General features: G+C 40.5%; 1 protein-coding gene across 6 annotated transcripts in view; it reads left to right on the top strand.

Annotated features, from left to right (window-relative positions):
• LOC140733085 (cyclin-dependent kinase 19) overlaps positions 1 to 27,897 on the top strand; it is a 224,103-nt gene that overhangs the window by 99,875 nt on the left and 96,331 nt on the right. For all 6 annotated transcript variants that reach the window (XR_012100218.1, XM_073055915.1, XM_073055914.1 and 3 more), the window contains exons 6-9: positions 1,142 to 1,273; positions 17,699 to 17,842; positions 18,961 to 19,030; positions 21,247 to 21,319. Coding sequence is in view for 5 of the 6 variants with exons in the window: in XM_073055915.1 (XP_072912016.1) it covers positions 1,142 to 1,273; positions 17,699 to 17,842; positions 18,961 to 19,030; positions 21,247 to 21,319 (419 nt within the window). In the remaining variant the exon portion in view is untranslated. The remainder of the gene's footprint in view (positions 1 to 1,141; positions 1,274 to 17,698; positions 17,843 to 18,960; positions 19,031 to 21,246; positions 21,320 to 27,897) is intronic.

The raw sequence follows: 27,897 nt of genomic DNA, 5'->3' as shown, positions 1-27,897 counted from the left end.
ACTGTAGCATAATACATCTAATTGAAACAGACTTTGAAAATTAAAATGTACTTTGGCAATGGATTGTCAAGTGTAATTAGATCAGGAAGGCAGAATTAAATGGGTGTAATTAAAATATCCTGAAATATTTGTGATAAATAAGTACATAAAAAACAAATAAAACCTTAAAAGGATTCACATAGGATTTCTACTGCTTCACGAGCCAAGGATTGCTGCATGCATTACAGACAACCCTTCCATTATAGCTGTTTAGGTGCCAGAAATTAAATAAATAATACCATTTTTAAAAGTTAGCATTTCTTGACCCACATACAGATAACATGGTGCCGCATTATGCAAGATCGCAATAATGACCATCTTCTAAGAACACAACTCTTGCCCCCTCCCCCACCCACCAAGCAGTCAATTGTATTTTGCTCATGGGCCTTCATCAAATATATAATTTAATCTCCGCTTTGTAGATAGCAGTTTGCAGATATTATTACAAGATTTGGCAGGGACAGACAAATTTGCCTGGCTGACCTTGATTGGGATAGCATCTGTTACATTCTTTAGTGCCCAATGATGCTATATTGTAAAGTGATATCATTCAGATGAGAGCAAAAGAAAACTAATCTCTCCATGGTTACCTCACGCACTGGCAGTCTTCCAAAACGAGTCTCTGATAAAAGATGGTTAGTTGATTAATATACCAAAAATTTGCAAGTCATATAGATCACCATTAGAAAATTCTTCCAGAACAGGGAGAGAAGCTGGGGAACAAAAAAAAACTTATGGTTGATCTTGTGTAACGAACCTGATAATGTTGATTTGTTAATAGTTTTACTCTTTATTGGGAATTTTAATTTGCATTGATTATTTAAATATTAGTTGCTTATTTTTTGTGGGAGTTATACAAGTCAAACAGTTACAACTCATCTTTCATACAAAGAATTAAGCCTAACAATAAGGACTTACGGACACATTCCACTTATTGATAACACAAGTGAGAGGTAATAGTCCAGTAGGTGATCTCTGCTATCATTTCAAAACTAAGAATGGGTAAAAAGGATCATATTCTGTTTTGTTTTTTTTAAAGCCATGTTGATATATCACAATGTATGGATGATAAATTGTAATTCATATTTTCTTTAATTTCTAGCTGATATGGGTTTTGCAAGACTGTTTAATTCTCCACTAAAGCCTTTGGCTGATTTGGATCCAGTGGTGGTAACATTTTGGTATCGTGCACCAGAGTTATTGCTGGGAGCCAGGCATTACACAAAGGCAATTGGTATGTCGTTATGTAAAGTTTGTAAGCAAGAAATAATTATTTCAATGCTAAATTTGTTAAGATGATAATTAGCAAGAGCAGGTAAAGACAACACTATATGGTTGAGTCTGTTGTATTTTTCAATATTATGAATGAAGTTCCTACTACTGAAGCAGAGCTCACTGGTATTTAGTTGGCTGATCTATTCCTACCTCCATTCATGAATATGGGAACATTAGCTACTCTCTGGTCTTCTGGATCGGGTGGGGAAAAAATCTGCTGAAATTGCAGCGATCTCCTCCCTTGCTTCCCATAACATCCTGCGACAAATTTCATCAGGATCTGAGGATTTATTCATTTTAATGTGCACCAATATCCATAACACATTCACTTTATTGATACACATATACTCCAGACCATCTCTCTAGAGAATATTACAGCACATATTCCTGGCTCCACACAGACTTCTCTTTTGTTCCCTTAGGTGACCTACTCTTTTCCTAGCTTCCCTCTTGCTTTCGAAAGCATTTCTGAATTCTCTTTAATTCTGTTGGTTATTCCCTGAAGAACAGCTCTCTCCCAAGTAGAATTCTACATACTGCTTTTAAAAACCTTCCTGGATGCAGTTACAAAGTTGTACCCCACACTGAGGTAAACCTGGCCAATATTGGACAAGTTAACATCATCCAATACTACAGCCTTACTGCTTTTACATCCTACATTTATCTACACACTTTTTCTTCCAAACCTTGCTGGCTGATAGGAAGATTATAGTATAACCCCATCATATTGATCGCTGCTTTCATATTTCTAAGTTCTACTCATAAAGCTTCATTTGCTGATCTGTCAAGGATATTCTCTCTGAATCCTGCTGTATTGCTCTCTCTGATCAGCAGTGCAATACCTTCTCCTCTTTTGGAACCCCTCCCCATCATACCTGAAAAATTCTATACTCAGGATCTGCCATTCCTGTCCTTCCCTCAGCCACATTTCTGTGATTGCCATTATATCATAATCCACAAACTTATCCATGCTCCCAGGTTTTTCTTGCCTGCAAGGCTCCTTCTATTAAGGTAAGTGTACTTAAACCCACCAGCCCTCTGGTGCAACCCCAGCTATCTTTGGCTGCTTTGCCCACTGGACTTGCCTGCTCCATTTATTATGTACTTCTCTCAATGCAGCTACAGTGCCTATAAAAAGTATTCAACCCCCTTGGAAGTTTTCATATTTTTTGGTTTACAATATTGAATCAGTGGATTTAATTTGGCTTTTTGACACTGATCAACAGAAAAGACTCTTTCATGTCAACGTGAAAACAAATTTCTACAAATTGGTCGAAATTTATTAGAATTATTCAAAACAAAACAATTGATTGCATAATTACACATCTCCTTCAAGTCAGCATTTTGGCAGCAATTACAACCCCGGGTCTGTATAGATAAGTGTGTATCAGCTTTGCATATCTGGACACTACAATTTTTCCCCATTCTTCTTTACAAAACTGCCCAAGCTCTGTAGGATTGCATGAGGAACGTGAGTGAACAGTCCTTTACAAGTCCTGACACAAATTCTCAATTGAATTGAGGTCTGGACTCTGACTTGGCCACTCTGGGACATTAACTTTGTTGTTTTTAAGCCATTCCTGTGTAGCTTTGGCTTTATGAATGGGGTCATTGTCTTGCTGGAAAACAGATCTTCTCCCTAGTCACAGTTCTCTTGCAGAGTGCTTCAGGTTTCCCTGCAGGATTTCCCTGTATTTTGCTGCATTCATTTTACCCTTGTCGTGGTTTCTCGTGCCCCACAAACGACCAGGAGACGCAGAAGATTCTTCAAGAAGTTATTAAACTTTAATTTGCAAATCAAAGCTGAGACAGTCATTGAGCTAGTCACTGATTGCCCACCGATCCTTGTACATAGCATTTTTTATAGCAATCTCCTGGTTTAGTTGCATTAGCAACTGGTCTATAGTTGCGTATCACAAGTACATCCGCCACTATTGTTTCTACCCATTGACTTAATCATGTTCTAATCTACATCTCTTAGCTACCTCTCATTAACACACCATTGTCTTCTACATTCTTAAGATTTCATTCTCCTACTAAATTGGATACATGCATAGCAAATAGCAAGTTCAAAGCTGACTACATGGTTTTGGTTACACAGCAAACTAAATTGGATACATGCATAGCAAATAGCAAACTCAAAGCTGACTACATAATCTACATCTCTTAGCTACCTCTCATTAACACACCATTGTCTTCTACATTCTTAAGATTTCATTCTCCTACTAAATTGGATACATGCATAGCAAATAGCAAGCTCAAAGCTGACTACATAGTTTTGGTTACACAGCAAACAATGCAACTTTTATACTCCAATACCCTCTACCTTCACAAGCCTTCCAGGGCCTGCTATAGTGAAGCATCCCCACAATGCTTCACAGTAGGGATGGTGTGTTTTTGATTATATGTGGTTTTGCTTACTCCAAACGTTGCATTTAGACTGATGACCAAAAAGCTCAATTGTAGTTTCATCAGACCATAGAGCCTTCTTCAGCTGACTTCAGTCTCCCATATGCCTTCTGGCAACCTCTAGCTAAGATTTTTTTTCCCAACAGTGGCCTTCTCTTTGCCACTCTCCCATAAAGCTGCAACTAGTGAAGCATGCAGGCAACAGTTGTTCATTGCGTAGTCTCTCCCATCTTAGCCACTGAAGCTCATGACTCTTCCAGAGTTGTCACAGGTCTCTTGGAGTCTTTGATGACGCCAGAAGGGAAACCACGATCCTGAAAGAAAGAGGACATTTGAGAAGTCCTGGAACGGAAAGCCTCATCCTGGGAGCAGATGTGGTGGAGACGGAGGAGCTGGAAATAGGGAATGGCATTTTTGCATTGGGTAGGGTGGGAAGAGGTATAGTCAAGATAGTTATGGGAGTCAGTGGGTTTGTAGAAGATGTCAGTGGATAGTCTGTCTCCAGAGATGGAGACCGAGAGATCAAGAAAGGGGAGAGAAGTGTCTGAGATGGACCAAGTGAATTTAAGGGCTGGGTGAAAGTTAGAGACAAAGTTGATGAAATTGACGAGCTCAGCATGGGTGCAGGAAGCAGCACCAATGTAGTCGTCAATGTAGCGGAGGAAAATTTGGGGAGTGGTGCCAGGATAGATTTGGAGCATTGACTGTTTCACATAACCCACAAAGAGGCAGGCATAACTGGGGTCTATGTGAGTGCCCATGGCTACGCCCTTGATCTGGAGAAAGTGGGAAGAACCAAAGGAGAAATTATTGAGAGTTAGAATAAGGTCCGCCAACTGGAGGAGTGTGGTGGTGCTGGGGAACTGGTGGGGTCTGTTCTCCAAAAAGTAGTGGAGGGCTTTGAGGCCTTCTTGATGGGGGATGGAGGTGTCCAAAAAGTAGCAGAGGGCTTTGAGGCCTTCTTCCAAAAAAGGGTCTGCCTTTAATGCCTCTAGTGGTATGCCATCTGGGCCATCTGCTTTTCCCGACTTTATCCTCTTGTATGATATCCTTCTTTGATGGCTTGACACAGTTGGCATCCAAGTCTGATGCTTCTGGAATTAAAGGAGATTCTGAAGGAGGTGGGTCTGTTCAGAAGTTCATTGAAGTACTGTGCCTAATGTTAGAGCTGTTCATTTTCTTCGATTAGGACATTTCCATCTTTATCCTTCATTTGTGTGTTGATCTTGTTGGTAGTATTGTATAGTTCCTTGATATTCCTATTTGCTTAGGCTTCTGTTTCAGATGCTAGAGTATTGATGTACTTTGTTCTGCCCCTCTTGATGTTTATCCTATTTCCTTGTACTCCCTGTCATATTCCCTCTATGCCTCTGCTTTCTCGTTCCTAGTTCTGCTTCTATTGTATTTCACTTTTCGTGTTCTCCTCTTGTTGATTGTTTCCGTTGTTCTTAGTGTAATTCACTCCTTATGTTCAAATGGCCTTTTTCCTGGCACTTCCTCACGAGTTTCATTTATTGCCTCTGACAGCAATCTATTCATCTTTGATATTAAGGCCTCAGGTGGCTGGAACATAATGGAAAGCTGTTTCTTTGACTTGCACATTGTACTTCAGTTGCTGATTGGGTACTATGTAGCTTCTTTTTAGCTTCATCTGTACTTTGGTGATCAAAAGATGGTGGCCTGATCCTGCATCTGTACCACGTTTCACTCTTATATCATGGAGTGATCTTCAAAACTTCTTTGAGGTGAATACGTGGTTGATCTTGTTCTCTGTTACCGACAGCAACTCCAGGCTAAGACTTTACATGCTGCCGCTGGAACCCCAGTCTCTCCTTCCCCACCACCACTCTGCAATCCCAAGTTTCTCAGGCCTCACCATCAGTTCTTGTGTCCTCGGAGCCTTCATTATCCTCCCGCCACACCTTCTCTGAACACTGTAACTCTCCTCTCTCCTCAGACACTACCAACCCTATTCCACCCTCTGATCCCAGCTCTCATTTATATTGGGTCTTCACAATTCCCTCCGACCTTTCCCTCTCTGAGGCCTTGAGCTTCCAGTTGACTGCCACTATGATGCTGCATTTAGACAGATATTTAGATGTGTATAACATAAAAGGATAAATCCTAATGTAAGCATGATCATGGCCTGGCAAAGGACTTAGTTCTGTCCTGTACAAATCTGTGACTCTAAGTTGGATTTGGTGCGACCTTTTCTGGACTACAATGTGCAGTTTGCTAGTCCAGGAAAGTACAGTGGATTTTGATTAATTGGGGCAGCTGCTAATTTGGGACAACTCTTGAAGAACAAAAACTAATCAAGAAAATAGCCAGGATTCCCTTTCTTTATTTGAGACACTATGCTACTTAATTGGGACAGGAGACTGTTGCCGAAGTAGCGTCAGTCATGTGCAATTGTGTGTAGCCGTTAGACACTAACATGCTTAGAGCAAACAGGTTTTAAATAAAATCAGTTGCATGCATTTGTTTTCAAAAAGCAGTGATTTTTGTCACTGATAGTTGTCGAGATATAAGCAGTAAGACAATTTGGAATGGTTTTGCTCACCGCGGTTTCAAGCATTCAGGCTTGGGGATGCTAGAAATGGCCAGGAGTGACAGGTTAGGAATTACGAAGAATTTGAAGGTATTAACAATCATCTTGAATATTACAGTAAAATTGAAGATTTGGAGGATGCAGTTGTCGAAAGCATTGTATGAAAACAATCCATTATCTGCACTAAGTGTTTGCGCTGATATTGTTTATTTACAGTCAGTTAATCTATAGAACACAGTAACATACACTGAATGAATTCTTCCATTGATAATTATTAAGAATTAATACACAGTTTTATAGTACTGTAGAGGTATTGGTGGTGTTCTAATTTGTTCTGTATTTCATTTAAATACATAAACTGTTACTCGTTCAAACAGCAGTTTTTTATACTTTTTTTTTAACCATTTCGATGAAACTGGTTAATTGGGGCAACCACTTAATTGGGGCAAATTGTACTGGTCCCAATGTGTCCTAATTATCCAGAATCCACTATACTTGCATTGGAGTTGGTGTATTGATTGATCCATTGGTCTGTTACGAATGTGGAGCAACTCTGAGGGGCCGACGGGTGCAAAGTCGCCCCCTCCTTTTTGAGAATCGCAAGATCGCTAGTATTTCAGGTATGAGACCCAGGAGATGAGAGAGATACACAGCATGTCAGGAAATGAGAGAGAGAGACGCAGAATACACAACCAGGTGGAATGTCTCTTGACATAAGCGGAACGGAACCACTGATTACTGCTATTGTCTTGGAGAAGGAATTGTGTATTGAGTACTGTACTATTCATTGAAACCCCTCAGGGGGCAACCAGAGTGGTCTGGTTGAGGGATTGCATCATCCCAACCTGATTGACATCTGAGACCCCGTGAGTGAGAATAAAAGACGGGTCTGGGGAACACCCCTTAGACACACCAGGAGAAACGCTAGAAATCCAGTGACAGCGTTTTATAGCGAAGCTGGTGAGAGCTCGTGTGTGTCCTCCCTTGCCTGGGTGGCGGGCTCATCACGGAAGAACAGTTTAGCTAAAGGAGAGGTCACACTTGAACGGCCACAACAACGAGACACCGACGGATCGAAATCATAAAAGAAGGTTGGCAAAACACTTCGCGGTAACTGTTCCCATTCTCCTATCTCTCTCCAACAATTGCAACACAGCGACAAGCAAACGACGGCAGCCTGTGTGAACTGAAGCGAACTTTATATTTCCATCGGACAATTCATTATCCCCTAGACAACGATAGAGCTTATTTCTTATTGATTATTATTATACCCGCACTTTTAGGTTTAGTATTGATGACGTATATTATCTGTATATTTGCATTGATATTATTTTTGTGTATTTTTACTAATAAATACTGTTAAAAATAGTATCATCAGACTCCAACGGACACCTGTATCTTTGCTGGTAAGTAACCCAGTTACGGGGTTCGTAACAGATCACTGCATTGATTCCTGTGATGAAGAGGTTGCCATATTATTGATTTAACCTGTACTAATTGGAATTTAGAAATTTAACATGAAAAAGATTATGAGACTTCTGACAGTGCAGCTGTTAAAAGGCTATTTCCTTAGGTAGAAGAATCTAGGACTAGAGGATTTTGGCTCAGGGTGGTTACAGTCATGAAATAATGTAGCGCGAGTCAGGCATTTAATCCACCATGTCCACATTGATTGTTAGCACTCATCCTTATCAATTCCATCTTCTAATACGTAGCCCTTCAATGCCACATTGAGGAAGACAAGTTTCTTTATTCAAAGAGGGTTGTAGATCTATATCATTTGTGTACATTTAGTGCCGAGCAATAGGTTTTTGGACAGGCAAAGGGCATACAAGAAGAGATGGTACAGAATCATCATGACCTTGTTGAAAGGCAGAGCAATCTCAAAAACTTACATGATCTAATCATGCGTCTATTTTTTTGTCATGTCTTGCATATAGCAACATATACATTCAAATGATCTCAGCTATTGCATCATGTGTGGAGAACCAGTAGAACAGGTTTTTGTCATGGTTGAGAAAATGAAGGGGGAGTTGCAATAGTTATCATTACATCAGTTTCAAATTGTAGGAAATAGAAAATAAAAAGGGTGGAAGGTCACATGTGCACCATCTATTGGCTGAGAGGGAAATGAAAGTAAGCTGCTTCTCAACCTGTATTGCTATTGCATTGAAAGTATCTAGGAATATAGCTTTTTGGTGAAGTCATGTGAGTTTTACCAATTCCATCTAGTGCCTTAATTCCATAACAACTAATACCTAGTACTTAACAGAAATCCTATTAATCTCAGTTTTGAAAATTTAAATTGACCTAGTCTTTATCTGTTTTGTTTACAAGGCCTAGACATTTCTGAGCTTCCTTTGTGATATTAATATAGTTTTAAAAGTTTGGAAAATTGCAAAAATGGTGTCAATGAGTACCTGTGTGCAAAAATATTTTCTTTTAGGAATGGCAAGCAATAGGAGGTTGAATTTCCCAAGTTATTGTATCTTTCATCACAGCTCTGGACAATGCAGTAGCAAATAGACTATACCACAATACAACCAGCTCCCTTCCATTTGTTGAAGAAAGTTAGCAGGAAATTAATGTACGCTGCAGTGGTGGTGGATGAGATGTGGAAGTGGCAGGGTTCAAGGGAACTGGTATAGACTTGTGGTGAAGAATTCTATATGCAGTCAAAAGGGAAGGAACTTGCCAGAGGGGAAAACGCTCAACAAGTGGAATGCAATGCCAGGGATGTTAGTGGAGGCAGATTCAGGTGTAACATTCAAGATGTGTTATAACAAATATTTGAAAAGAGATGATAGGGAAATTGGGATTGTTCTTACATAAGGCTGGCATGGGCTTGAAAGGGCAAGTGTCTTGTGCTGTAACCTTTCACTGATTCTATAAGTCTGTAATGGCATGAGTGCCCCCTTATCTTGTGAGACCTGCTGTTCAGCTAAATGCCCCTTCCAACTGTGAATGGAAAATTGGTATTTATCAAGGCATTTGACAATTGTAGACATAAGCTGTCTTTATTTATTCACCCAAGCCATTATGTGTTGAAGTACCCTAGCTTGGTATAATTTAATGAGTGTCTCCATTAATCATATCTTGTTATTTTGAATACCAGTGCATTATCAAATCCAAGTCCATGCATTTCTATAGAAATGTGTTGCCACTTTTCTTATTGTTACTGGGTCAAAATCCTGGCTCTTACCATCTGCTTGTGTAATGGGAATAGCTGTACCATATCACCAGATGACATGGTTCAAGAAGGTGGTTCATCACCATTGAAGGAAATAAATGTTGATTTTCTTCAAAGACCTATTGAGTCTGATGGATCCATCTTATTCACTAAAACACTCATAGATTTACTGAGATTTCATCAATATTGTGGGTTCATTTGCAGAAAAATATGGCTGATGAAAATTTATTAATGGTAAACATGAAAATACTGAATAGTAACTTGCCCTACATTTGATTAATTTTAAATGCATTGGTATTATGATGATCTGAGAGAAACAGCAGCCTTTATTTGAGAAAAAAAAAAGACCTTGAATGTTTCTTTGCAGAGTGAAGGTAGCAGGGGTAGTGGTGATGGGAAATAGAGGAGCCAGATAACAAGTGGTGGGTTTGAGGGGAAGGTAAGGAGTTATGACTAACAAGTCTGAATAGTAGAACAGGCAGGGATAATTAAATGAATGTGATGGGACTGATGGATTGAAGAATATATATATTAATGCAAAGAGTATCATGAGTACAACAGATGAACTTAAAACCTAGATTAATTATGATGCTGTTGCCATTATGAATACTTGTTTGCAAAAGGGACCAACTGGCACTTAATAGCAGGATCCTTAGCAGCACTGATGTACAGAGGGATTTTAGGGTCTAAGTCCATAGCTCACTAAAAGTAGCCACACAAGTAGATAAGATGGTAATGAAAGTGAATGGCATTCTTGTTGAGGTGGCTGGCCTTGTTCTAGCCATGGTCCCTATTTCACAATGTAATTAGAGTTGTGGAAGACTACTACCTCTCCTTAATTCTGTCATCCTGAAAGATACCTGCCATCACCTCGTCATAACCTGCACCCCCACAACAGCCCATAAAGCATTTATTTGTCTCTTAAGTGGTTCTTAAATTTTTACTTTTAATTTAGAATACTACTCCATGTATTAATCATTTTGGGTAACATTTTAACTATTGGACTTATGCAAACTGAGGAATATTAGATTACTTCCCTGTTAAACAGTTCCCTGAAAATTAGAGAAGATGTTTAACGCACATCTAATTGGTTACCACTTATTTTATACAGTTGATGTGCATTTAAAATTATTCCCAGAATTGGTTCTAAATTTATTAATTTTCACAATCATTAGACATCACATTTGGATTTGCTATTACCTTTGGTCTCCAACACAAAATTCAATTCCATTGACTTCACATGAACGTAAGAAATGAAACCAGATTCCTTAGAGCCCTAAGAGGACTATCCTGCTTCACAACAGTTCCCTCTACTCCTTTCATCCCTGGAATATTTTTAGATTATTGAAGTTTTCCATTATGAATACACATACAACTATGGCAATTTCTCAAACTTCCTGCAAATGCTCAACACGTTTCCCCACTAGTTGACAGTCTATTTTGTTTCCTAAGTCTAAGCATATGGTATTCTCCTAAACATAGATCATCATTAGGGGATCGGCTGTTGTGGATTGGGTGTTGTGCAATGATCCAGAGGTGATAGGAGAGCTTAAGGGTAAAGAACCCTTAGGGAACAGTGATCACAATATGATCGAGTTCACTTTGAAATTTGGGAGGGGAAAAATAAAATCCAACGTGTCAGTACTTCAGTGGAATAAAGAAAATTACAATGGCATGAGAGGGGAACTGGTCAAAGTTGACTAGAAAGGGACATTTACAGGAAAGACAGCAGAGCAGCAATGGCTGGAGTTTCTGTGAAAAATGAGGGAAGTGCAAAACAGAAACATTCCAAATAAGAAGAAATTTTCAAAGGGAAGAAGGACACTACCATGGCTGACAAGTAAAGTCAGAGCCAAAGTAACAGCAAAAGAGAGGGTATACAAGGAAGCCAAAGCTAGTGGGAAGATAGAGGATTGGGGAGCTTTTAAAAACTTGCAGAAGGAAACTAAGAAGGTCATTTGGAAGGAAAATATGAATTATGAGAGGAAGCTGGGGACTAATACCAAAGAAGATACTAAAAGCTTTTTTAAGTATATAAAGGGTAAAAGAGAGTTGAGGGTAGATATAGAACCAACATAAAATTACGCTGGAGGTATTGTAATGAGAGATGCAGAGATGGCAGAGGAACTGAATGAGTATTTTTCATCAGTCTTCACAGTGGAAGATGTCCACAGTATAACAGACATTCAAGAGTGTCAGGGAAGTGAAGTCTGTGAGGTGAAAATTACAACTGAGAAGGTGCTTAGGAAGTTTAATGGTCTGAGGTTGGGTAAATCTCCTGGACCTGATGGAACGCACCCTTGGGTTCTAAAGGAAGTAGCTAGAGAGACTGCGGAGGCATTAATGACGATCTTTCAACAGTTGATAGATTCTGACATTGTACTGGATGACTGGAAAATTGCAAATGTTACTCCGCTATTTTAAAAGGTGGGAGGCAGCAGAAAGGAAGCTATAGACCTGTTAGCCTGATATCAGTGGTTGGGAAGTTGTTGGAATCAATTGTTAGGGATGAGATTACAGAGTACTTGGAGGCACATGGCAAGATAGGCCAAAACCAGCATGGTTTCCTGAAAGGAAAATCCTGCCTGATTAACCTACTGCAATTCTTTGAGGAAATTACAAGCAGGGTAGACAAAGGAGATGCAATAGATGTGGTGTACTTGGATTTTCAGAAGGCCTTTGACAAGGTCAGCTTAGTAAAATAAGCCCATGGAATTACAGGGAAGTTACTAGCGTGGGTAGAGCATTGGCTGCTCAGCAGAAAACAGAGAGTGGAAATAAAGTGATCCTATTCTGGCTGGCTGCCGGTTACCAGTGGAGTTCCACAGGGGTCGGTGTTGGGACTGCTGCTTTTTACGATGTATGTCAATGATTTGGACTATGGTACTGTATTAATGGATTTGTGACTAAATTTGCCAATGATACAAAGATAGGTAGAGGAGCGGGTAGTGTTGAGGAAACAGAGAGCCTGCAAAGAGACTTTGATAGTTTAGGGTAGTGGTCACCAACCTTTTGAAGCCCAAAATCCCCTACCTCGGCTTTAGTGAAAGGCAAGATCGACTCCAAATCGATTAGTTACATGCATGCGCAGCGGGGCAGAAAAGACCAGAAGTAAAACCCCACAACCCGGAAGTAGAAATAATGTATGAACACCAGGGATCACCATCCTTCTTTTGCACCGCGGATCGGTTTAATATTGACAATATTCTTGCCGACGGGTGGGGGGGGGGGGGGGGGTTTAAACACGACCGGAATACAGCAATACTCGAAGCAGGTTCCTTATGTCCAGTCTATTCCGCAATTTAGTTACGTGGCTGTCAGTTCTTAGCTGCTGTCCCGCTTGCTCATGTTTTTAACGCTGGAAAAAAACTCAGCAGGTTTGTGTTTAAGTGCGGGGTGCTTGGACTCAGGGTACCGAAGCAGTTTTGTGGTCTTCATTGCCTCATTAGACGACCTTCGGGCCCCAGCTCCAGCCTCCCGCCCACCTGCCGCCAGACGCCTTGGCCAGGTGCGGCTGGTTGTGGGTGGGGTGAGAGGACAAGGTAAGGGCCGGAGATCCCAGTGCCGGGGCCGCGGCAGTCTCAGTCCGGAGAGAGCGAGCGACCGAGCGAGGAGTGCGACAGGGCGTGTCCCCACCCCCCTTGTAGGATCTATCAGCCAACAAAAGTTTGTTTCAGTAGATCGCAGCGAGGTAGCTGCTCTGCTACTTCCAAAACCCTGAGCCCGCATTAACTCTTCTGCGAATATTTCGAGGACCGGGTTCCCCATGAACATTCGGTGTGCTAAACAGGTTTAGAAGTGGCGCCCATCTGTCCACGCTCCAGACCGGTAGCAACAGCACTTCCCACCGGCCGCGCGAGGTGGCCGGTTACCCAAGGCCAACCAGTGATCCCTGGCGCGAGGCTATCACTGCGTTTAGGCAACTGATGACCTCGCGTGCGTTCAAGTTCAACAAATCACATCGTTTCCTTGCAGCCTGGTGGTTGGGGACCACTGATGTACACTGTGTAGTCACGTGGCGGGGGAGCTACACACACGCGCACTGGGCAGAAAGAACAAAACTAAAATCCCGCAACCCGGAAACAATCTCTCAACAGTATTTGTGTATTTATTTTTCTTTTTTTTTTCGGGATCCACTGGGGAAGTCTCAAAGATCCACCAGTCGATCACAATCGACGAGTTGGCGACCACTAGTTTAGGGGAATGGGCAACGAAGCGGCGAATGAAATACAATGTTGGAAAGTCTATGGTCCTGCACTTTGGTGCAAGAAATAAATGGGCAGACTATTATTTAGAAGGGGAGAGAATTCAAAATGCAGAGATGCAAAGGGACTTGGGAGTCCTTGTGCAAGATACCTTAAAGGTTAATCTCCAGGTTGAGTCGGTTGTGAAGAAGGCAAATGCAATGTTGGTACAGGTAGTCCCTGAGTTACAAATGTCTGACCTATGGACAACCCGTACTTACGAACCGAGGAAGGAGAATGCCGTCCACCATTTTAAGTCAGATCACGATGCCATCCGCTATTTTAAGTCATTGCCGTTAACACTGTGTTGAGTGTTTAACTTTGTATTTGGCTTAACTTTTTCTTAGCAAGATTCATCCGGACACCCCCCCCCCCCCCCCCATTCTGGTCGGCTGGTGGCGCAGTGAGAACGGAGGTTCCCGACTTCAGTCCCGTAACAGACCGCTCCCGTGCTGGGTTGATGTTGATCCAGTGACTCCCATACCATCCGTGCCGGGTTGATGTCGAGCTCGCAACTCGACATCGTAAAAAAAACACTGCCACCTCCAGTTTAAATTCCCACGCAGAATATTGTGGAGGATCAAATACCCAAACCCAGCACAGCCCCCACTTGTCCCATTTAGTCTGTCTCAGTGCGGTGGTCCTTAGGACCCAGCAGACCTCGGGAGCTGGTGGAGCTCAGGACCCGTCGCCCGCAGTGTTTCTGTTCCGTAGATGGGAAGTGATCATGATTGAAAATAAAGTGGAAATAATAAAGCGTTTGGAAAGAGGTGAAACACCATCAGTCATTGGTAATTTTAAAGGATAACGGATAAAGTGAGAATAATGGAGCATGTGAAAGGCCCTGCCCCGACGAAAGCTACAATTATTACTAAGCAACGCAGTGGTTTAATTATTGGAATACATACGTTTCTTAAGAGTTTTACATGCATAGAAAGGTAAAATATGTACTATATACTAAGACAAACGTTGTACTAACTGACGCTAAATAATACTGGATGTACTTGTTCTGGCTTGCGTACAAATCCGACTTAAAGACAGACTCAGGAATGGAACTTGTACGTAACCCGGGGACTGCCTGTATTCATTTTTAGAGGTATAGAATATAAGAGCAGGGATGTGATGTTGGGGCTCTCTAAAGCTCTTGTGAGACCACACTTGGAGTATTGTGTGCAGTTTTAGGCTCCTTATTTTAGAAAGGATATGCTGACATTGAAGAGGGTTCAGAGAAGATGCTGAAGAATGATTCCAGGAATGAAAGGATTACTGTGAGGAGCTCTTGGGCTGTATTCCCTGAAGTTCAGGAGAATGAAGGGGATCTCATAGAAACACTCCAAATGTTAAAATGCCTGAACAGATTAGATATGGCAAAGTTATTTCCCATGATATGGGATTCTAGGACAAGAGGGCATGACTTCAGGATTGAAGGATGTCCTTTTAGAACTGAGATGCGGAGAAATTACTTTAGTCAGAGGGTGGTAAATCTGTGGAATTTGTTGCCACGAGTAGCCATGGAGGCCAAGTCATTGGGCATATTTAAGGCAGAGATAGATAGGTTCTTTATTAGCCAGGCATCAAAGAGTATGGGGTGAAAGCAGGGGAGTGGGGATGACTGGAAGAAATGAATCAGCCCATGATTGAATGGCAGTGTAGACTTGATGGGCTGAATGGCCTACTTCTGCTCCTATATCTTAATGTCTTATGGTCTTAAAACCATAAGACATAGGTACAGAATTAGATTATTTGGCAATTAAATCTGCGCCACCATTTATTCATGGCTGTTTTATTATCCCCCTCAACCCCATTCTCCTGTCTTCTCCCCGTAGCTGTTGACATTTTTGAGAACCTATCAAACTCCGCTTTAAATATACCCAATTACCTGGCTGCCACAGACTTATGTGGCGATGAATTCTTCCGGCTAAAGGAATTCCTCCTTATCTCTGTTCTAAATGAATGTCTCTCTATTCTGTGCCCTCTGGTATTAGACTCCCCCACTATCGGAGACATCCTTTCCACATCCACTCTATCTAGGACTTTCAATGTTCGATAAATTATGCTACCACTGCCTCTTCCTTCTTTGCTATCTTTCTTGAACACCTTGTGGGCATGCCGGTTGTGATGTTGTGATGGCAAGTATACAAGATTATTTAGATTCCTGTCCTGGATTTTTAAGCAGTTTCTGTTAATGCCACAACATGGTAGTCCCACTTAGCTCACCAGTCATTTTCAGTATGTTTCTTGGATTTGCATGCATACACTTATAAGTCTGTCTTAGATCTTGTCATGCTCTTTCTGAGTATGAGAAATACATACTCCTAAACACTATATATTTCTTCTGCTAGTGATATGACTGCAACATACCATCCTTTGTTCACAACCTGTACCATATCTGTTGAATTTCTTACAATTGTTATTCTCTTCATCTCTCTTATCTCGCTCCCTGAACTGTTGAGTCAACCTGAGTGCTGGGATCCTGAGTCTGGCTTTACGCCCCAAAGAAACTTTCTCTCTCATCAGTAATCTGAACCAAAAGCTAGTTAGTATTTAAGATGCCCTTTGAATCTAACTCTGCCCTTCTCTGTTTGTCTGGCAGTCACTCATTTCCTCTGCCTGCTGGGTAGCTCCTGAAATGTAGCTGCAGGTGACCATGTTTTCATGCCCCTGTGGACCTGATGTTTTCTGGTGCTACAACATGATACAAAATGTGCATTCAGAGGGTTTGAGGAGCCTTGCTGTGCCTGTATTTATTAGCTTAAGCCAATTCATAGCAAACATTACTTCTCAATGCTGGCAGTACCGCAATATATGTGCAGTTTTACTCATCCTGGAGCAATTTCTTTAATTCTCTGGATGTTTGTTTAAAAAAATGCTTATCTAAAGTGCCAAGGCTCTATTTCCCACAGATCTTTTATCACCAGAACTCTTTCCCATGCTTCTTTTAAACTCACTGGTATCCTGTTTACCACACTACTTTTAAATTCACCAATGTCCTTCTTTTACTCACCAGGATTCTTTTTCCACATTGCTTTTAAGATCACAAGTGATTTATTTCATGTGCACCTTTTACTCATTTGGAGCTTTTTTCCCACCATCTAAATTCATTGGAACTGCATTGCCCATCTCCTTTTAAACTGTTAGAGACTCTGTACCCTGCACTGATTTGACGTACTGGGATTGTACTCCATGCTCACTTTGCCCACAGGGACTGTTTTCCATTTCCTTTTAAGATTACTGGGTCTTTGTTTCCCACAGTCCTAAACTTATCAATTTCTGTGTTCCCAGGAATTTTGGCAGGACTTAGACTAAGGCACAGTGAAATATGTTGTGGGAGAGAATGTATGAATGGAAAGCACTGCAGAGGGTCAAGTAGAATGCTAGGGTTGCAGGTCGCATGGTTCAGATTGAGGTGGTGGCCAGAAAGCGGAAAGAATCAATCATTAGGAAAGTAGTTTGTAACTTAGCCAGAAAACATGGCTTCCAACTTTATTGTTTAATTGTAGGTAAGTTTGGATTTTCAACAACCAGGATTATACACAAGCAGTAAGTTACCAACAAGCATTAGGGAGGCTAATGAAGATGGTATGGGTGGAATCTGGTATTTATTAGTATATGTGGAATTTAGCATTTTGCATGTAGATGAAGGGAAACATTTGTTCAATGAGAGTTAGGATGTGGTTTGTTGCTTATTTTTTAATATTTGTCCTCAGTCAATTTCACTACCATCTAACTTGATGGCTTAAAATTCCACACATTCCATCATTGTTTTAATTTGATAGCCAAAAGCTTACCCCTTTTCTATTTCTGAGACCCAGAGCTTAGCAGTCTATAACTTTCCTCCACACGCTGGAAAATCTGTTATTTCCTATATGATGGACTGAAGACTAGTTTGATTTCATAGCCATCAGAACCACCATGATGAGCATATATGATTCACAGTCAACTCAACATTGTTACTCTTTGCCTTATTATATTTCTTCTCTTTTACTTTAGATATTTGGGCAATTGGGTGCATTTTTGCAGAACTTTTAACATCAGAACCCATCTTTCATTGTCGCCAGGAAGATATCAAAACAAGTAACCCTTTTCATCATGATCAGTTGGATCGTATTTTCAGTGTTATGGGATTTCCTGCTGGTGAGTTTGTTCAGCTGATGCTTGGTGTAATTTCAAGTGGGATATCAGTCTGTTGCATTTAAATAAAACTGATGTACTGCTAAAGTGATAGCTGTCATTATTCTGATTGGCATAGATATTATAAAAGAGATACTCAGTATTGTAAAAATACTGTACCATCCTGTGGAGTGGTAGACAACTGATTAACATGTCATAAATGTCCGTATTGATTTGTCTGACACACCATTTGATGTCAGATTCACTTTTCTGAGTTCAGGTGCACATACAGTCTCTTTGTTTACAGTGAGAAGTAAATTGGATTTAGTTATGACATTAATGATCCTACAGGATAGAATTCAAATAATCAGAGTAAAGCTGTGTGATGCCTTTTTTTTTAAAGGTTATGAAACTAATTGCAGCATTGTTGTTTATTCTGAAATAAACTTAATAAGGATCTGCACTTAAGCAAAAACAAAAATTTGTCCTTTTACAGTGGAAGTTCTCATTGTTCTACTTTCAACATGAAACAATGTGCAGTGCTCACAGATAATAAAACAATTTTGTTATCAATCAGACCTAGATAAAAGTTTAATTAAAACATTCCTACAGATCATTGTAACAATATGATTATAATAATGGTATCTAGAAAATAACTTTTTTTTTTAAAAGTCTTGTGGGAGAAAGTTTTACTCCTATTTCAGCCCACAGTATCCCCATTGTCAGACTTTTTAATCAGCAAATGAAAGTAAACAGCAGTTACAAAGTATAAGAATGAAAATGTGGCCTTAGTGCTCTCCACCTTTTCTGAATTAAAAGTATTTGTGATTAAATAGTTTGAAACCATAATTATTTTAATTCAAGATTTGGGACACTATCCTCTGTAAAAACCAGTAGTGTCTACTTTGCTAAATGATGTTTTTGTGGTGGCAAAGTTGGAGCCTTAGAACACTGGCACTAGGGCAAGTGAATCAGATTTATGTTAATGTCATAGCTAGCACCTTGCTCAGGTGCACCGGTCCCCTTTAATAAAATCTTTTAATGGAAGAATGACTTGGTACTCTGTACCTATGGTTTTCTTGGTTATAGATATATGCAAACAGTCTAGTAACATTTGTAAAGACATGTCTTTATTTTGCCAGATAAAGATTGGGAAGATATCCGCAAAATGCCGGAATACCCAACTCTGCAGAAAGACTTTAGGAGAACAACGTAAGTTCTGATTCTTTACCGGTTTCTGATTGAGATTTGAATTTTATACAATGGGTTACATGCTTGAAGGAACATTCACACCGCTCACAGAGTGCTGTATTGCCTGCTTCTTTTGGAAGCAGGTATTCTCGAATTTGGGGGTGCTTTAGGGCGGCAGGGGAGAGAATCATCAGAAATTTCATCCTTCATTTTCCTAAACGTACCTTACAAAATTTGTCATCTTTAAAAATATAAGCAGTTGCATTGATGATTTCTTTTTTTCTTGGGAAATTCCAGGAAATTATCCAAGATCCATTCCATTGAAACATGTTACTATTCTGCTGAACTGTAGAAATTAAACACTTTTAATATTTTAAATTCAACCTTCCCACTGGCAATCTGTTTCACTATGCAGGAAATGTCTGTTTTGGAATTTATGAGTATAATTAATGTGAGATTGCCCATTCATTGGCTTTGCCCGACAATCTTCTGCTTTGCACACAGGTTGCTATTTCATTTTTACACTACAGCGATATACTGATTGTACACCAACTGCCCAAACACAGCTTGTGAAAGTGACAAGATGTCTGTAGTATGTTGCCAGAAAGAAATGCCTCAGATTTTACTGGTTCATATCTTTTAGGGTAGAAATTTAAGCTGAGAACGATGTGAAACAATTGTTCAAGTCTCAAGTAGGATGTCCACAGAATTATTTGAGTACTTATTGTTTCCAGCATGGGTTGTGGGTGAGGGGAGGACGGGTGCTTGGAGTGAGGTTTGGGACTGTCAGGTGTACTGAGTTGTTTTGGAAAGTTTCTACAGTCTGGCATAATTATTTTCTATTTTGGAACGCCCCAGTCATTGTCTTATTACCAACAACTAGAGAGTCACCGATGCGCACTACACTCTTAGCACATGGAGTATTCCCAGGAATGAAAATGCGGAGGGAATTAGAGTTGGAAAGGATCATTATTACATCGTACTTTTGGAGATGCATCAGACCAGGATTTCCCAATCTTTTTAATGCCATTGACCACTTCCATGAACCAAGAGAATTATTTACGGACTCCAGGTTGGGAACCTCTGCATTAGACAATGCTCTTGTGTCAGGAGCTGACTTGAAGCTCTACCTCCACTGGAATTCCCTATTAATGAATCATGCCATGGTTTGGTGGAAGGACTTTTGCTAGCTGGGCTTGGGCAAGGGGTGTGGCTGTACAACACTGAGGTGTGCTGCACTTTGGCTGATAAGCTGAGTGAGAGACATTGCTGTGGAATGGAAGTACACACTCCACATGTTGACAGACTGCTTCTCTCACCACACACACTGTTGGATATTGTAGAAGCTGGAGGCTCCCCCTCTCTGCTCTGTCCATCCCAGGGATTTTTCTACGGTAACAAGTTCAATAGCCAGCAATCAAAATTGGGCTTATTACTGAATAGAGATCTCTGGGCTGGGGAGAGCTGTACAGACAGTGCGCCAATAGCTTTCAGCAGGAAGTGATGAGAGAGACTATAGGATCAGAACAACACATGAAGCAACCATTTCTCAGCTGGGCCCACGAGACTCCGGGCAACCTCACTGTACTGAGCCATGGCTGGGGAGGGCAGAGATTCTTGGCGAGTTTTCCAACATTATAGTGTATAGCAGAGGAAATGACAGGGATTTGAGGAAGATTCCTGCCATAGCACCACGTGACCTGCATTTATATACTTCAGGGATGTACTTCTGAGAATTTGACTCTAGGACCAAGAGTAAAACTAATTTGTGCTCTGTGAACTAAACAGGGTGCATGAAAACAGAGTTGACTGTATCTCTGTCCTTCTGAGAACAAGATTTTTTGAAAATTTTCTCTTTTAGTTTGCCTACTCAGCTGTACAGGTGAATCAGCTTTAAGATCATCTGTTTTCTGGGTATTTTGCTAATTTCTTTATGATTGGAATCATTGTAATTTGCTTTCACCAGAACTTATAAACTGGAATTTGATAGAAAATAAGAGATATTTGTGTATTATTTTGTTCTCTCTTCCTCTCCTTTGGTCCCCCAGGTCATTTACTGACTGAGGGAAGGCAGGCTAATGTGATCTTAAGCAGCTGAGAGATGTGTGAGTGTCCATCAGGTTTCCCACACACTGAAATCAATATTTTTTTTGCAAATTGTGTACACATTATATTGCTTTGTCATATTAGAATTAAATTGGTGAGAAAGTCTAATATTGATCTTCTCTTGCATTCAGCTATGCGAACAGCAGCCTCAATAAGTATATGGAAAAACATAAAGTCAAGCCTGACAGTAAAGTATTTCTCCTGGTGAGTTTTTACTTAAAATATTTGAAAAAGAACTGCCCAAGAGGATTGTAATCAAATGAAAAGGATTCCTTCTCCCTCACATTAATGAAGACAAAACCAACTATTTAGTTCTGTGTCAGTTAATGCTCTTAAACACAACTAAATTAATACCACATGGAAAAGGTTTTCTATGGATTCTAAAGTTCCCTTGCCAGAAGTATGATGAAGAATGAGAGTTTATCTCTATTTGATGTTTCACTTATATCAGGGTATGAAAGAGTGTACGCAGATCAGGGAAATATGATTCCTCAACTATCATGGCAGAATGAAAGTATGAACCTGACCCCAAAAGATTAATGGGATCAGCACAGCCTGAGGTAAATTGTAATAAACCCCAGGTAGGACATTGATAATACTACTTGAGCATCTGGTATTTCCTGTTCTTTGTAGGGAAGGAGAGAAGAGGAGTGTTGGAAAGTTAGTAGAAGTGAAGAAGCCAGCATGGCCAACTAAAATTACAGGAATGGAAGTCACTTCCTTTACAGGAGGGATAATTTAATTGAGATTACCTGTAAATGTCTATAGGCTCAATACATTCCTGGGCTCTAATTCAAACTCTCCATGACCAATTGCCAGGATTGCTGGTGGCTAAGTGACTCAGGGTAATGGAAGGAGAAACAGCTGGGATTTCTGAAAGCAATGACATCTACTCGTTTACCTTATTCCATAGTACCATAAGAAGGACAAAATTATTCCACCTGTCTTTGTCCTGCCACCAGGAAGCTCCAGCAAGATTTTTTAAAATTTTACTCTAAAGGCAAAAGCCTGACAATTCCAGATTCTACCTGATTTTCTGTCCCTGCGGTCATGTCCTACTTGAATATTCTAAGCTTCAATTAAATTAAAAACCCTTGATTATGTGAAGGAGTACATGTGCACTGTTTAGGTAGTTATTTCTTATTTGAAAAAGAGTTCATTTTAATGGGGTGGGGTTGTAAATGGTCTTTCCTTTTTTCAGTTTTTCAGTTTCAGTTTTTCTAATATAATTCTTTCAGTTTGTGACATGGTAGTTTCCTACTCAGAATTAGGAACCATTTTGGTGATGTTTTAATTTATTAACAAAAATGCTTTTAATAGCCAATGCTACCAGAAGACAGTATCTTCTTATTATGTCTCAAAAACTCCTGAGATTTCTGGATTATTTAATTATTAACAGTATAATCTCACCTAGTTGACAATTACCAGTGTGCTTAGTGAAATAAAATTTGGCTATCACCAGATAAACTGGCCCACACAAATCCATCCTTGGCTTCACATGAAATTGGCTGCCATTTTGAAAGGCAGAATAGAGGCAATCTGTTGATCTGTGTTTTGAATTCTGTTAAAGATTAATCCTTCATTGCCATCCAGGCTAGACAGTTCCAAAGATCACTTTCCACTAAGTGAAGAAGTTTCTGTTCACTTTCATCCAACTGGTATACGTGTTTGCAACTGTAACCCTTCATCTGTGCAGTCAAGCTTTCTAAATATTTTGAATGTTCATCAATATCAACGGTTGCTTTTACTAGCTAAGACTCTAGAGTAGACTGCTCTAGTCACTCCTGATGCAACAGATCCAGTCTCCCAGGAGTAAAGCTGCTTGTATACTGTTTTGTTACAACTTCCTTGCACAGATTAGCTGCAGAATTAGGATCTCCCTGTACTGTCCTGATACACCCTTCCAAGTCAGGGATGTGATGGGTTATATATACAGTGAAGTTCCTTCTATGTCTTCAAAGAGTGTAACTAGAATTGAGGGAGGTACTTAGCATTTTGGTAGCTTAATATCCTAATGATTCTGGTTAAAGAAAGAATTCCAAGTGTTTGGAGCACCCGAAGTATTTAGGTAAAAATACTTCATTAAAGAAAGAAATCCACTTTTAAATTTGGTAAATTGGTTTATTATTATCACATGTACCGAGGTACAGTGAAAAACTTTGTTTTGCATGCCATCCATACAGATAATTTCATCACATTAGTACCTTGAGGTAGTACTTGGGAAAACAATAACAGAATGCAGTATAAAGTGTTACAGAGAAAGTACATCCTGGCAGACAATAAGGTGCGTGGCCACCATGAGGTAGATTGTGAAGTCAAGAGTCCATCTTATCATACCAAGCAACCATTCAATGTCTTATAACAGTGGGATAGATACTGTTCTTGAGCCTGGTGGTTTATGCTTTCAGATTTTCATATCTTCAGCTCAATGAGAGAGCATGGTGGGTGAATTTTTTGATTATGTTGGCTGTATTGCTGAGGCAGTTAGACGGGTATGCAGAGTCCATAGAAAGGAGTCTGGTTTCATGATGTGCTGAGCTGCGTCCACAACTCTCTGAAGTTTCTTGCCGTCTTAGGAGGCTGCTGCTCTGAAACTAGGTACCATATTTCTGCTGGTATGAAACTAGGTACTATAGTGTCACACAGCACAAAAGCAGTCCCTCTGTCCCACTATGTCTATGCCAACCTTCAGCTATCCATATATTCCAATCAAATTTACCAGTATGTTACCCATAGCTTTCTATGCCTTAGCTTTACAAGTGATCATTTAGATACTTCTTAAGTATCTTCCACTTGCCACCTACTTAGCTAACAGTTCCAGATTCCAGCTAGCCTTCAAGTGAAAGAAAATTCTTTGTATTTTACAAGAACACAATGGGACCAGGCCCTTACCGCCTTTCCTGCCATTCAGTATGGTTATGGTTGACCTGCACAGGCATTAATCCTCTTCTGTACCAGTTTCCCAGAACCTTCAAGAAAAGGAGGATAAGGACATGTAGACCTTCGAACCACCTTTGTCTTTCAGTAATAGCATAAATCTGCTTTCCTACTCGATCTCAAAAATCTTAATTCCCCTGTAGTCCAAAAGTCTGTCTCTCAACTGTAACTATACTTAATTACCACCCTTAGAGGTAGATAATTCCAAAGGTTTACAGTGCTTGAAGAGAAGAAATTCCTGATTATCTCCATCTTAAATGGGATACCTGATTCAGCCCTAAAAATATCCTCATGACATCAACCCTGAAAATCCCATTTAGAAATACTTTATTAAGAGTCATCTTTAAATTCCAGAGAATGTAGTCCCTCTTCAGAATCAGGTTTATTATCATCGGCATGTGATGTGAAATTTGTTAACTTAGCAGCAGCAGTTCAATGCAATACATAATCTAATAGAGAGAGGAAAAAATAATAAGTAAAATAAAACATAATAAATAAACAAGTAAATCAATTTTGAATATTGAATAGATGATTAAAAATTGTGCAAAAACAGAAATACCGTATATTAAAAAAGTGAGGGAGTGTCCAAAGCTTCAAAGTCTATTTAGGAATTGGATGGCAGGGGGGAAGAAGCTGTTCCTGAATTGCTGAGTGTGTGCCTTCAGGCTTCTGTACCTCCTACCTGATGGTAATAGAGAGAAAAGGGCATGTCTCATAAGATAACCCCCTTCAACCTACAATGTCTAACCACTTTCACTTGGCATTACTACCCAAAGTTCTACACTGTCAGTCTGCTAAGTCCCATGTACCTATCTAAGAGTCTCTTAAAAGACACTATTGTATCCACCTCCAACACTGTCACTGGCAGAGCATTCCACGCACCCACCACCCTCTGTGTGAAAAAACTTACCCCTGACATCTCTGGAGCAACTTGCAAGCACCTGAAAACAATGTTCCCTCATCTTAGCCATTTCCGCCCTGGGAAAAAGCCTCTGACTATCCTCACGATCAATGCCTCTCATCATCTTATACACCTCTATCAGGTCACCTCTCATTCTCTGTCATTCTAAGGAGAAAAGGCCAAGTTCACTCAACCTATTCTCATAAGGCATGCTGTCCAATCCAGGCAATATCCTCATAAATCTTCTCTGCAAATGCCTTATTGAAATCCATATACACTACATCCACTGCTCAACCTTCATCAATATGTTTTGTTATACGTATTCTCAAATAATTCAATCAGGCTTGTATAAGGCACAACCTGCCCTTGACACAGCCACGCTGACTATCCCTAATCAGATTATATCTCTCCAAATGCTCATAAATCCTGCCTCTCAGGATCTTCTCCAACAACTTGCCCACCACTGAAGTAAGACTCACTGGTCTATAATTTCCTGGGTTATCTCTACTCCCTTTCTTGAACAAGGGAACAACATTTGAAACGCTCCAATCCTCCAGTACTTCATCTGTCCGTATTGATGATGCAAAAGTCATTTCCAGAGGCTCAGCAATCTCCTCCTTTGCTTCCCACAGTAGCCTGGATATATCTCATCCGGTCCCGGCGACTTATCTAACTCTATTAGGTCCCTCTATTGTGGACCTGTACTCTTCCAGGTTGAAGAAGAGGGCGGGGAACATCATAAAGGACTCCTCCCATCCTGCGCACGGACTGTTTGATCTGCTTCCGTCTGGTAGGCGCTTCAGATCCCTCCAGACTAAGACTAATAGGCACTGGAGAAGTTTTTTCCCTACTGCGGTCACTTTGCTGAACAGTTAACTGCCGGTTAACTGTCGGCTAACTATTACTTGGATTGCACTACCTGTATGTATAATCTATATTTTCATTTATATTTATCATTATTATTGTTATGAGCAGAGAGACAACATCTGCCGGAAGTAAATTCCTTGTATGTGCATAGGTACTTGGTGATTAAAGTCTGATTCTGATTCTGATTAATGCTTTTCAAAAGCTCCAGCACATCCTCTTTGTTAATGTCTATATGCTCAATCGTTTCAGTCTACTGTAAGTCATCCCCACAATTGCCAAAGGCCTTTTCCCTGGTGAATACTGAAGAAAGTATTCATTAAGTACCTCCGCTACCTCCTCCAACTCCATGCATACGTTTCCACTATCACACCTGATTGGCCCTATTGGTCCTATTCTCACACGGCTCATCCTCTTGCAGAATGCCTTGAGGTTTTCCTTAATCCTGCATGACAAGGCCTTCTCATGGCCCATTCTAGCTCTCCTATTTTCATTCTTCAGCTCCTTCCTGGCAACCGTATAATTTTCTAGAACTTTATCAGTACCTAGATTCTTGAACTTTTGGTAAGTTTTTCTTTTCTTCTGAACTAGATTCTCCACATCCTTTGTACACCATGGTTCTTTTTACCCTACCATCCTTTCCCTGCCTCAATAGAATATATCAACGCAGAATGCCACACAAAGGTTCCCTGAACATTTGCCACATTTCTGCCATGCTTTTCCCTGAGAACATCTGCTCCCAATTTATGCTCCCAAACTCCTGCCCAATAGCTTCATATTTCCCCATACCCCAATTAAAAGTTTTCCCAAATTGTCTGCTCCTATCCCTCTCCATAGCTATGGTAAAGGAGATTAGAGTTGTGATCACTACCTCCAAAATGCTGTCCCACTGAGAGATCTGACACCTGACCAGGTTCATTCCCCAGTACCAGATCAAGTACAGCCTCACCTCTAGTTGGCTTATCTACATATTACCTTCCTGAACACACCTAACAAACTCCACCCCATCCAAACCCCTTTCTCTAAGGAGATGCCAGTCAATATTACGAAAGTTAAAATCATCTATCACAATGACCCTATCATTACTGCGCAATTCAAGAATCTACCTCCCTATCTGCTCCTCAATGTCCCTGTTACTATTGGGTGGTCTATAAAAAACACCCAGTAGAGTTATTGCCCCCTTTCTGTTTCTGATTTCCACCCACACTGACTCAGTAGATAATCACTCCATGACTTCCTCCTTTTCAGCAACTGACAATAGACAATAGGTGCAGAAGTAGACCATTCGGCCCTTCGAGCCTACACCACCATTCTGAGATCATGGCTGATCATCTACTATCAATACCCGGTTCCTGCCTTGTCCCCATATCCCTTGATTCCCCTATCCATAAGATACCTATCTAGCTCCTTCTTGAAAGCATCCAGAGAACTGGCTTCCACTGCCTTCCGAGGCAGTGCATTCCAGACCCCCACAACTCTCTGGGAGAAGAGGTTTTTGCTTAACTCTGTCCTAAATGACCTACCCCTTATTCTCAAACCATGCCCTCTGGTACTGGACTCTCCCAGCATCTGGAACATATTTCCTGCCTCTATCTTGTCCAATCCCTTAATAATCTTATATGTTGCAATCAGATCCCCTCTCAATCTCCTTAATTCCAGTGTGTACAAGCCCAGTCTCTCTAACCTCTTTGCATAAGACAGTCCGGACATCCCAGGAATTAACCTTGTGAATCTACGCTGTACTTCCTCTACAGCCAGGATGTCCTTCCTTAACCCTGGAGACCAAAACTGTACACAATACTCCAGGTGTGGTCTCACCAGGGCCCTGTACAAATACAAAAGGATTTCCTTGCTCTTGTACTCAATTCCCTTTGTAATAAAGGCCAACATTCCATTAGCCTTCTTCACTGCCTGCTGCACTTGCTCATTCACCTTCAGTGACTGATGAACAATGACTCCAAGATCTCTTTGTATTTTTCCCTTACCTAACTCTACACCGTTCAGATAAAAATCTGCCTTCCTGTTCTTACTCCCAAAGTGGATAGCCTCACACTTATTCACATTAAACGTCATCTGCCAA

This window comes from Hemitrygon akajei, chromosome 9 (assembly GCF_048418815.1).
Source record: "Hemitrygon akajei chromosome 9, sHemAka1.3, whole genome shotgun sequence".
NCBI lineage: Eukaryota > Metazoa > Chordata > Chondrichthyes > Myliobatiformes > Dasyatidae > Hemitrygon > Hemitrygon akajei.
This window is presented reverse-complemented; position numbering and strand designations above follow the sequence as displayed.